Genomic DNA, 12,645 nt, shown 5'->3' on the forward strand with positions numbered 1-12,645 from the left:
CTTTTCTTATTTTATTTTATTTACTTTATTTAGGTATAATTAACACAGTATTATATTAGTTTCAGGTGTACAATTTACATATGACTCAACAATTCTATACATTTCTCAGTGCTCATCAAGATAAGCATACTCTTAATCCCCTTCACCTATTTCATTCATCCCCCCAGTTGCCTCCCCTTTGGCAACCACCAGTTTCTACTCTATAGTTAAGAGTCTGTTCTTTTTTGTCTTTTTTTTTCCTTTGTTCTTGTTTCATTTTTAAAATTCCACATATGTGTGAAATCATATGGGATATATCTTTCTCTGCCTAACTTAATTTACTAAGCATTATACCTTCTGGGTGCATACATGTTGTTGCAAATGGCAAGATTTCATTCTCTTTATGCCTGAATAATATTCCATTGTATGTCTATACACCACATCCTCTTTATCCATTCTATTGATGGATGCCTTTGTTGCTTCCATGTGTTTGCTATTGTAAATAATGCTGCAGTAAACTCAGGGATGCATATATCTTTTTGAATTAGTGTTTTCATTTTCTTTGGATAAATGCCCAGTAGTGGAATTACTGCATCATATGGTATTTCTATTTTTATTTTTTGAGGAACTGCCATACTGTTTTCCGCAGTGGCTGCACCAATTTGCATTCTCATGAATACTGCACAATGGTTCCTTTTTCTCCCCATCCTTGCCAACACTTGCTATTTCTTGTGTTTTTTATTTTAGCCAGAATGACAGGTGTATAGTGATATCTCACTGTGGTTGTGATTTCCATATCCCTGATGATCTTTTATGTTGAGTGTCTTCTCATATGTGTGCTAGCCATCTGAATGTCTTCTTTGGAAAAATGTCTGTTCTTTTCAAGTGCACATAGAACATTTATCAAGACAGACCATGTAAATTTAAAGGATTGAAATCATACAAAGTATGTTTTCTGATTAGAATGAAATTAGAAATTAATAACAATAACATTTGGAATAATCCATATATTAGGAAACTAGACAACACACATAATTTATAGGTCAAAGGAGAAGTCACAAGGGAAATTAGAAAATATTTTGAACAAAATGAAAATGAAATAGAACATATCAGAATTTGTCGTGTACACCTAAAGCAGTGCTTAGAGGAAAAGTTAAAATACTTATATTGGAAAAGGAGAAAAATAGAAAATCAAGGATATAAATTTCCATTTTAAGAAGCTACAAAGAAGGAACAAATCAAATTGAAATCAAGCAGAATGAAAGCAGAAATCACTGGAACAAGAAGTAGCCAAAAAATAATTAAGCCAAAAATTTTTTTTCTTTCAACAAATAGATAAAATTGATAAACCTTCAGCTAGATTAATTAAGAAAAAAAGAGACACAAATGATCAGCATCTGAAATAAATGAGAGGACATCACTACAGATCCTATAGACTGTGAAAGGATAAAATTAAATATTATGGTTATTATTACTGGTGTCATATCAATATAATATCAATAGGTTTGACAATATATATGAAATATAAAATTTATTGAAAGACATATGCTACTAAAAGTGACTGAAAAAGAACTGGAAAATCTGAATAGCTTCATCTCACATTGCTGGTGAAATCTACCAAATACTTAAGAAAACATACCAGCTTGACACAAACTCTTCCATAAAATGAAGGAGAAGGGAAAACTTTCTAACTCATTTTAGGAACATTACCTTGACCCCAAAAACCAGACAAAGACATTATGAGAACAATATCCCTTGTGAACAAAATGTTAGGGAATCACATACAGTATATTTTACTATAAAATAATGTACAGTGATCAAGTGGTGTTTATTCCAGGAATGTTAGGCTTGTGTAACATTTGAAAGTCAATCTATATGATTTGCCCTATGAACATTATAAAGGAGAAACATCATATAATCATCTCAGGAGATGACACTCCATTGATAGAGAACGTTGATAGAGAATGAATCAACACCTCTAAGTGCCATCACTCTTATCAGTCTCCAAGGTCTGAAGCTTCAGTTGAGAAGACCAGAAAGGCCATACTTTGTGGTATTTACCATGAGTTTGAGTTGCTTAGGGGAAAGTCCCCAGCTCAGTGTGTTTACCACCCTCGATTAGAGACAAGTCTGGAGTTTGGTAGAGCATAAGAAGAAAGAGTTCACTAAAGCTTTTAATCCTAGCAGTTGTTATAAACAATAACATTTTAAGAAAGTTTAAAAACAAGGTCTATAGGGTGTTCAAAAGAAGGGAACAAGAGTGAAACCTGTACCTTCCGTTATAGTGTTTTGAAACATGGCAAAGAAGAAAGCCAAAGCTGGGGGCGGGGGATACAGTTGGAGGGAGGCCCATAAACATTGTGTTGCACAGTAGTCGTGGCCGCAGGTGGCCAAGAGATGATGGAAAACGATGACTCTTACCACTTTGGAGGAAGAAATTATTCCTATCTGTATACACTTCTATTGGTGCTATAAATAATTGCCACAAACTTGGTGACTTAAAATAACACAAATTTGTTATCTTATAGTTCTGGAGATCAGATGTCCAAAACAGGTCTCAGTAATGAAAAATCAGTGTCAACAAGGCTGCATTCCTTTTGGAGGCTCTAGGGGAGAATTGACTTCCTTGCCTTTTCTAGTTTCTGGGGGCTCCCTCTTGACTTGGCCTGAGGCCCCTTCCTCCATTTCAAAGGCAGCAATGGCTGGTTGAGTCTCATGCTGCATTTTCCTGACTGCTTTTTTGTCACGTCTCCTTCTCCTACCTCCCTCTCATGAGTACATTTGGGCTTCTGGTTAATCCAGGATAATCTCCCAATCATGAGAACCTTGATTTAATCATATCTAAAAACCCCTTCTGCCATGTGGTGTAATGTATTCTCAGGTTTCAGGGATGAAGATCTGGTCATCTTTGGAGGCCATTATTCTGCTTAGCACATTTTCAATGGAAGTAGAATTAGAAAAATTAATAATATGAGAGACATGTAAAGCATTTTTGTGTGAAGGGAAGAGGGAGATAATTTGGAATATCATCTTACATGGTAGACTACAGCAGGGAGAGAGTTAGTTACACTGAGTGCCCATTTCTCGTGGGGCCACGGGGTGTGAAGACAGTTGCCGATGTGAGCAATGGGGTCTCTGAGGGTCTGGCAGAAATGTAAGCCTGAACAGGAAGCAAGGGAGAAGTTTTCCAAGGGGACGATGGCATGTTAGAGCCTCACAGAGGCAGGGTGCAGGGTGACAGTTCTGAAGGGCACATGGAGACTTAGGTAGCATCTGAGGAAGGAGCAGGTGTCACAGTGGGCTTGCCTCAGATGCGCCTGCGCTGTGGTTCCCTGGGGGTGGGAGAGGGGACGCTGCTGAGTCCCTCACGGTTCTGCGCTCTTCTCACAGGTATGCTGGGTTCCTCCTGGACGAGGACATCTTCCATGGGAAGGAGCTTGTGGACAGTCGCCCGCTGCAGGCGCTCGTGGCAGGGCTGAAGGCCTACAGTACCTGGGAGAACGTCAGCTGCCTGCAGGACTGCCGCGAGTGCACGGGAGGCATGGTGAGCCCTGCACGCCCCAGAGGTGCCAGCCCCCCGCCCCCAGGTCCCCCTGCTGCAGCACGCGTGAGGTCAGCACTCTGTGCCCACGAGCAGGGCATCATCTTCAGGTGGAAATCCATTGTCTTCATGGCCCTGGGTGCACCACACAGCCTTGCGATCTGTACGTCTACCTCCTACCATGCTGCGTGGGCTGATGGGCGACCCCTGCGTTTGTAAAATGCTAGCTTCCATGGCCTGGCCCATGGAGGCCTGCAGTAAATGTCATTAAACTTGGTGGTGACTATTGTTGACAGTATGGGGAAGGTCCAATGGGGTCAGATGATGAAACCGATTCTCCAATGTTTGAATCTCTTGGAAAGAACACAAGAAATGAACCTGGAGTGGGGGAGTGGAGGAGGGTGATTAGCCCCAGAAGAAGGCAGACAGGGATGTGCCAAGCATCTGGAGACTGCTTCGTGTGTCCCCAGCCCTGGGCCTCAGACTGGATTATGCAGTAAGGGGCAAAAGGTGTGAGAAATCTGTTTGAGTTATTGAAGAGCTGAAGGGAACTCTGAGAACAGCTGAAATCTGTGCCTGATTCCACCACAACCTGAGGGCAGGGGCCCCTTTTAGGATCTGGGGAGTCTCTGTATCCTTATGGGGCCTTGGAACTGGTAAGAAGGGGAACCCGCGTAGCGTCTGTGAGGGCATGGCAGGTTGGATGTGGGGTTGTGGACCTGTAATACTGTGGCATGGTGAGGCTATGGGGATTACCTGTGGTGGCAGCCGGGGTTCATCCTCAGATGACAGACCTGCATTCGTGACCCCCAGGGACTACACTGCTTCACTGGCATGTGGGCTGGATGCAGGTTCTGCTGGATCCTCCAAGAGACATTTCCTGGAGGAAGGAGGGAAGGAGCCCCTGTTGGGTTTTTGGCCTAAGCTTGATCTGAACTTGTTTGAGTATTATCCTATCAACAGTAGCCCCAAACCTACAGAGGAGGATGACAAAGTTTAGCCTCAGTGAGAAGGGGTCAAGAGCAGGTTAAAGGCAGGGGTAGAAAAGAAAAGGGGAAGGATAAGTTTCCAGAAAGTCTGCTGCTCTGCCGCTTTGTATCAGAGCCGGGACCAGTGGAGGGGTGAGGAGTGAGGGATGAAGGGCAAAGTGTAAGGAAGGGCTGGACCTTCACTATAGGCACAGCCCAAGAGTTTCTCCCACATGAACAATATGGATGGAAACTAGGGCCTCCTGCAAAAGCCAGCGTGATCATTTCTCTTAAGGTGGCTGAGTAAAGATGTGCCCATGAGGCAAAGAGGCCTCAGTTAGTTAGGTGTACACTCTGCCGTCCGTGACAATGGTGGGGGCAATAGTGGTGGACATGCCTGCTTTGTTCCCGTGGATGCTGCGTGTGAGTCCCCATGGAAGGAAAGAGAATGCAGAACAAAGTAACAGCAGGCACTGGGGCACAGCTGGGCCAGGCACTGAGGTCCTCTGAGGCAGCTAGGTGCCATGGCTCATCGTGACTTTGACTTTCCTCAGTGCCCCGACAAGGTAGGAGGCTCTTGGCACATGGCTGGTTTCTAGCGGTAGCTCCAGAGACGTGGCCATCTCTTGGAACAGGAGTTTGCTGGCAGCATTTAGGAACAGGACTCAGGGATTCTGGGCACAGCAAGAAAGTCGAGGTTAGCCAGTGGGAGGTAAGACCGGAAGTGACCCCTCAGGCAGGGGTAGCACACGTGGGGGGCTTGGGACTCTGCTAGGAGTGCTGAGAGGTGCAGATATTGTGGCTTCTCACAGATGACTCAACCCAGGGGTGTGCTCAAAACCACCTGTGGTCTTCTTGTCTTCCTCCCTTGGCTCATTCCTTGTGATGCATTTCATGGGCTGATGTGCCCAGTGGTCTCTGTCCCTGGTCCTTCATATCCTCCCAGATGACCTGATGGACAGACAGAATGGTGGACAGAGGGATTGATGGGAAATCGGATGGTGGATAGATTGGTTGATTGAATTGTTGCCCCGTGCATTCATTATCTCTGATAATTTGGTTTCACTGGAATGTTACTAATTTGGCTCTTTGGGATTTAAGACTATGTATTTGAAAATGGAAAAGGGAAAAAGGCTGTTAAATGTCTTGCAGGCATTGACACTTACAAAAGCGATCAGTTCGGGGCGCCTGGGTGGCTCAGTGGGTTAAGCCTCTGCCTTCAGCTCAGGTCATGATCTCAGGGTCCTGGGATCGAGCCCCGTATCGGGCTCTCTGCTTGGCAGGGAGCCTGCTTCCTCCCCTCTCTGGCTGCTGCTCTGCCTACTTGTAATCTCTCTCTCTCTCTCTCTCTCTCTCTCTCAATCTGTAAAAAAAAAGAAAAAAAAATTAAAAAAAAAAAAAAGTGATCAGTTCTTCCTGTCTGCTTCACTTACCTCGTGCCTGAGGGAAAGATTCGAGACACAGCAGCCTCCAGCATTTGGTCTAGGCAAGAGTTCAGCATCCCAGCATTGTTGCTCTTAAACTGTTCTGTACAAACCTTTGGATTCTGAGGTTCTTTCCCTCCACATTGAATGTTTCCATACCAGTTGGTGGTCTATTTTAATAATATTATCACTGTGCGTCAGGAAACCAGGAGAAAGTCTTAGGTTGGCTCTTTCTACAGAAGTCTCAGCAATTGTTGCTTTCTTTGGGTGACAGGTTGAATGTGGCAAGAGTGACATGTAGTTTCTAAAAGAACATACTGCTAAGAGAAGCCTAGCCTGTCACTTTTTGTGCAGAAAGCCTGGGATAAATAAGATCTCATACAAATTTTTTTTCCAAAATTAGATCATCAAATGCACAATACTGGTTGGAACTTACATAATTCATGTTCAGGCAAGCATGTCATTGCCTTAATGATTGCTGATTAAGAGTCATTGTTCAGTATTTCTAATTTCTGCCTGCGTGTGGAGCGGTGTACAAGGTACATGCTCCCTGTCCTGAGGGCCAGGTAATGCGAGGTGGGACACTGTACATTGTGCATGGAACTGCGTGTCCCTAAGATTTCAGTCAAATGAGCTTTCCGGGACTCCCACTCCAACCAGGTTGAAGTTACATGAAGTTACCCTTCTGACTAAAACAGCAAGACACTTGACATTAGGCGATGAGAGTGAGAAAATTAAATTAAATTAAATTAAATGAGACATATTTGTCCCAGTTTACTGCCTCGAGAGTTTCCACACCATGACTTCAGAGAGGCAACTGAAGCAGAGCCCAGCGAACTCCCTGATTTGAAGACACCATGCTGAGAGTTGAGGGAGACAAAAGCACCTGGAACTCATGGGATAGAGTAGGAGACAGAAGAGAAGTTGTTGGTCAAAAGGTTGGTCAGAAGAAGTTGAAGGTCAGAAGGGAACCCCTGCAGAGTCTGCAGTTCTCTCAGAGAGAGAACTCGGGCATCTGCAGGGGTTCCCTTCAAATTTTCAGCTGAGCATTGATTATTGCATGTGTGTGAGGGAAAGAATCACCTGAAAGGACTGGAGGGAACAGGATCATGTCCTCACATGGGACAGGGAACAGTGCCTTTTCTCATAAACCAGTCTGGAATACTTTAAGATTCAGCCTGAGAAAAAAAGAAATGTTATGTATAAAAGAACAAAGTTAAGGACGACAGCAGATTTTTCATTGGAAAAAAAAAATAAAAACAAGAAGTGGAGTGACATTTTAAAAAGTTCCAAAGGACTGGCGATTCACAGACCTGTATCCCTGGGGATAAAAATACATTATATGTTTATTAAAAAAAAAAATTGGAAGGGGAGGCGAACCATGAGAGACTATGGACTCTGAAAAACAACCTGAGGGTTTTGAAGGGTCAGGAGTGGGAGGTTGGGGGAACAGGTGGAGGGTAATAGGGAGGGCACGTTTTGCATGGAGCACTGGGTGTTGTGCAAAAACAATGAATACTGTTACGCTGAAAAAATAAATAAATTTAAAAAAAAAAGTTCCAAAGGAAAAAAATGAAGTTAAAATTCTATACTCTGAAAAATTACGTTTCAAAAAAAAAAATCTTTATAACAAAGATGTGCTTAGACTTGCCAAAGTTGAAAGGATTCATCACCTGTAGACTTTTACTATAAGAAATATTAAAAGAAACTCTTCACAGAGAGAGAAAATGATATCAGAAATATGGATCTGCACAAAGCAATGAAAAAGCACCAAAAATAGTAACTTTCTTTCTTTTTTTTTTCTTAAGATTTTATTTATTTATTTTAGGGAAAGCAAGCACACAAGCAGGGGGTAGGGACAGAGAGAGAGAGAGAATTTCAGGCAGACTCCCCACTGAGTAGGGAGCCCAGTTTGAGGCTCGATCTCATGATCCCAAGATCATGATCTGAGTCCAAATAGATGTCAGTTGCTTAACCAACTGAACTACCAGGTGCTCCATAGCTTTCTTAATATATAAGATTTTTCTTAGTATTTGAATCTCTTTAAAAGTTAATTGAGGGGCACCTGGGTGGCTCAGTTGGTTAGTGTCTGACTCTTCATTTTGGCTCAGGTCATGATCTCAGCGTTGTGAGATGGAGCTCCAAGCTGGGCTCTGTGCTCAAGGTGTATCTGCTTGAGAGTCTCTCCCTCTACCTCTCCTTCTGACCACCCCCCCTCATGCACACACTCTCTCTAATTAAATGAATCTTAAAATATTAGGAAACTGACTCCCTTAACAAAAACAATAGCAATGTAGAGTGAGTTTTATAACATATGTAAAAGTAAAATGTATGGCAAGATCACATAAAGGCCAGAAGGGGAGAAAAGGAAGTACACTATTGTAAGGTTCTTATGCTATACCTGATGTGGTGTGATATCACCTGAAAGTAGACTGTGGGAAGTTGAAGATTTCTATTCTAACCCTCAAAGCTACCACTAAAATAATACAACGAAAAGTCATAACTAGTAAGCCAACATAGAAGTTAAAATGGAATTCAGTGCTAAGTCCAAAAGAAGACGAGAGAAGATGAAGTAGGGGAGAATGAAGAGATTGTTCAGATATAAAACAAATAGCCATATGGTAGATGTAAACCAAACCGTGTTCCTAAACACTTTAAATGCAAATACCCCAATTAAAAGGCAGAGATTGCCAGATTGGATAAAAAAGCAAGACCCAACTATATGCGTACAAGAAACACATTTTGAATAGAAAGATCCAAAGAGGTTAAAAGTAAAAGGATGGAAAGAGATATGTCATGCTCACTCTCATCAAAAGAAAGCTGGCATGACTATTAATATCAGACAAAGCAGATTTCAGAGCCAAGAACATTGTCAGGGATAAATAAGTCCCTTTCATAATGACGAATGGGCCAATTCGAGAGGATATAACAGTCCCAAACCTAATAACAATTTTAGCAGGTTAACAGTAAGCAGGTTAATAACAACCTTAGCTTCTTTTGTCATTCCCACTTTGCAGACGAGGAAACAGGGGCTCCAAGCAGTTGCACTTGCCCAAGCTCCCACGTGTTGCCGGAGGATTTGAGGCCTGATTCATCTGACCCCAGAATCCATGTCGGTATGGTGAAGCTATGCCCCGAGGAGGAGTGGGAAATCACACTGAGGTGTTTAGGAGACTCTCCAAGGAAGTAAAGCTCACCTTTACTGGGTGGAATGAACAGGTAGCACTGGGTGAATGGGACCCCAGTGCCCCCTGCCCCCACACTTAACTAAAGATGAGGTCTGAACTCCGGGGAGCTTAGTGCCTCTGGAACTCCAGACCTGCCCTTCCAAGTGATTCTTCATGCTGATGAAAGGCAGCCTCTTCCCATGTCAGACACAGCATGTGTGCGGGCCCAGGATCCAGGGGCTGTGGGGTCTCTTTGCTTTTTATTGGTTCTAATTAGTTAATACTCATTAAGCATTTTCTATATTTGTAGGCACCTTTGTAAGTGCTTTATATATAGTAACTTAGCTTTCTCTCAAGTTAGGTGAGTACTATTATCAGACTGACTTCTCAAAGGAGGAAACTGAGGCCAGAAAGAGATTAAATAACTGGCCTAAGGTTAAGGGGCTAAAAAGTGGCAGAGCCATGCCTTAAATGCAGAGAATCTGTCTCCAGAGGCCATGCACCAAGCCACTGTGCCATATGCAAACCAGTGTGTCCTGTGTTCCAGAAAATAGCAGAGTTCATGTTAATGGGGTGGGCACAGTCTGAATCCAGCATGCCACTTTGCAGCTGTGGGACCTTGGGAAGGTCTCTTCCGTGCCTGAGCCTCTAGATGAGTCTTGCTGAACTGCTCAGAAGTTAACATTAGGTTGGATCCTCCTGTAATGGGGGAGGTTGATAGGCAGGACCAGACCCTCTCAGGTGATTCCTGGCTCCTGCCCTTTAGTGTAGGGCTAAGGGAAGTAAGGTGGGATGAGGTTACATTACTTACCCCATACTTCTTTGGTAAGTCAGGGAGAGGCTGGAACAGGAGCTGGGATAGCAAAGCCCATTCCTGGCACACAGCCGGCACCATTCCCAATGGCGAGTACTGCGTGCTCACACATGTTCTGCATTTTGGCTTTTAATCTCAGTGTGTAAGTGGAGAATCCAACTGGCCTCATTTGGACATGATGAAAACCCTTCACCTGCCCACATGGGAATGCTGGGAGTCAAATTCTGCGAGCTCTGGGTGGTCACATGACCTGGGCCGCGGCTGCTGGTCTTTGCTTCCACCTTATTTCTTTAAAGATTGATGGAGTCAACCAAGTTCTTAGGACTGTTGCCATTTAATTGTACTTGTACATTATCTCTTTTCTCCACACCCAAGCAAACTCAGATTGAATTTCCTACAGTTGTCTGAGAGAGGTATAGGGCAGCAGAACTCCGAATGACAGAATGCTTATGGGGCTGCGTCGTGAAGAGGGGCAGTGTGATAGGTGGGGGGAGAGCACTCATCACCAAAGGGGTGGGATCTCCTGGTCAGGCTCTGTGACCCTGGATCTTCCCACCCGGAGCCTGAGTTTCCTTATCTTTTAAAGCCTTGCCCATGATAGTCTCCCAGTAAATGCTAGAATCTCCTCGTCTTTTTTCCTGGGTGTGATTGCACTGAAGGATCCACCTCGATCCATTAGACACACGTGGGAGCTGCCTGGCTAGGGCTCCTCGGGGTGCAGCCTTGGAGAGTAGAAGCAAGTCACATCCTCAGCAGATCTGGCTCCAAATCATCGGGGTTTGCAAAAATGGGCTTGGGGTCTGGATAGGCTGCATGGTTCCTTCTACTCCTGTCACTGCAGTAGAACTTAACAGAAGCTCTAGCTGTTGACCTTGGCCCTGCACAGCCAAATTCTTCACAGGGACCTGTTACAGTATCCTTTGGCCCTTGCACTTTCCCTGTACCTGGATGCCCATGGCCAGGAGCTGTGCTGTTTATGTTGTCCCCTTTGATATCAAGACTGGGAGATACCACTCCTGGGATCACTGGGCCCTGAGGATTGGCCTCCACAATAGGATTTTAGGCCCCTCTGTGAGAGCCTTCCCATTTCAGCCCCTGGCTGCTCCATTCTGTTTCAGAATCCTCTATGGGAGAGAGGAACTGCCTGAAGCAGAATAAAGAAATTTCCATACAAAACTGGAGCAAGGGCAAATCTCAGAAAAGATCTATGACCCAGCCTGATGATAAGGTTATCAGCAAACATGCACTGACCATTCCTTTCATGTTAGACACAGAGCTGCTGTTTGCTGTTTGGAGATGTCATCCAGCTGGGCCATGACTGAGTCATTATATTTTAAAGATTGCATAAGAGAACATTAAAACAATTACAAGTGTCTGTAAATTTAAAAAAAAAAAAAGTGGTGTGATGCGGAGCCCCTCGGTTATTTAGTAGACTTAATCCTAAAACTAATTCCTCAGGGAGATTCAACACGACCTCATTTATCTGGCATTGACCACTTCTTGGAACAGAGCCAAGGCCTGAAATAAGCAAAACAGAACTCTGGGAATCCCAGAGAGATGACGTGAGGTCCGCGTGCTGAAGCTCAAGCCCTTACTCATTCCTGAAGGAGCCTGGCCAGCCTCCTCTGGGGTCTGGTCATGCTTGTTGACTCTCACACTTGGTTCCTGGTTTCCTGAGGTGCTGCTGCAGAGTAGTAAGGCTAGAGGGACTCGGCATGCAAGCAGTTAAGAGTGCTAGTGACCAAAGAAGAGCCAGAAACATGAGAAAAACCAGACTCAAAAATCCAAGAGTGCCGTGGGCCAAGGAAGAATGAAGGGTCAGGGGTGGGAGGTTGGGGCAACCTGAGGGTTTTGAAGGGTCAGGGGTGGGAGGTTGGGGGAACAGGTGGTGGGTAATGGGGAGGGCACGTTTTGCATGGAGCACTGGGTGTTGTGCAAAAAGAATGAATACTGTTACACTGAAAAAATAAATAAAATGAAAAAAAAAAAAAAGTCTGGTGGAACATGAGATCCTCTGGGCAGAGTGGGCTCTCTGCTGGAAGGCAGGCTGGTGCAAGGAGGATAGTCATTTGAGGGTCACCCCCTCTGTCCTGGGCGCTGCAGATTTACTATTCCCTGGAATGAGAGAGAACACATTTCTTTTTTTTTTTTTTTAAAGGTTTTATTTATTTGACAGAGATTACAAGTAGGCAGAGAGGCAGGCAGAGAGAGAGAGGAAGAGAAGCAGGCTCCCCGCTGAGCAAAGAGCTGGATGCGGGGCTTGATCTCAGCACCTTGAGATCATGACCTGAGCCAAAGGCAGAGGCTTTAACCCACTGAACCACCCAGGCACCCCAAGAGAGAAAGCATTTCTTTAAGTGCCCAGCTTTTCATAGCAATCCCCTGGATGTGTAACTCTCAAAACAGATAAGGGGGTCAGCCTGACTTGCATCTAATATGGTAGAGACCATTTTGCTACCCATCCAATTTCTTTTTTCTTTTTTATTTCTTTTCAGCGTAACAGAATTCATTGTTTATGTACCACACCCGGTGCTCCATGCAATACGTGCTCTCCATAATACCCACCACCTGGCTCCCCCAACCTCCCACCCCCCGCCCCTTCATAACCCTCAGGTTGTTTTTCAGAGTCCATAGTCTCTCATGGTTCATCAACCCTTCCAATTTCCCTCAACTCCTTTCTCCTCTCCATCTCCCTATGTCCTACATGTTATTTGTTATGCTCCACAAATAAGTGAAACCATATGATAATTGA

The 12,645-nt window shown here is 44.2% G+C and overlaps 1 protein-coding gene across 5 annotated transcripts in view; it reads left to right on the top strand.

Moving 5' to 3' along the window:
• ACOXL (acyl-CoA oxidase like) overlaps positions 1 to 12,645 on the top strand; it is a 356,730-nt gene that overhangs the window by 185,961 nt on the left and 158,124 nt on the right. For all 5 annotated transcript variants that reach the window (XM_045979259.1, XM_045979255.1, XM_045979257.1 and 2 more), the window contains one exon: positions 3,370 to 3,523. In XM_045979259.1, the coding sequence (XP_045835215.1) occupies positions 3,370 to 3,523 (154 nt within the window). The remainder of the gene's footprint in view (positions 1 to 3,369; positions 3,524 to 12,645) is intronic.

The sequence above is a fragment of the Meles meles genome, chromosome 15, assembly GCF_922984935.1.
Source record: "Meles meles chromosome 15, mMelMel3.1 paternal haplotype, whole genome shotgun sequence".
NCBI lineage: Eukaryota > Metazoa > Chordata > Mammalia > Carnivora > Mustelidae > Meles > Meles meles.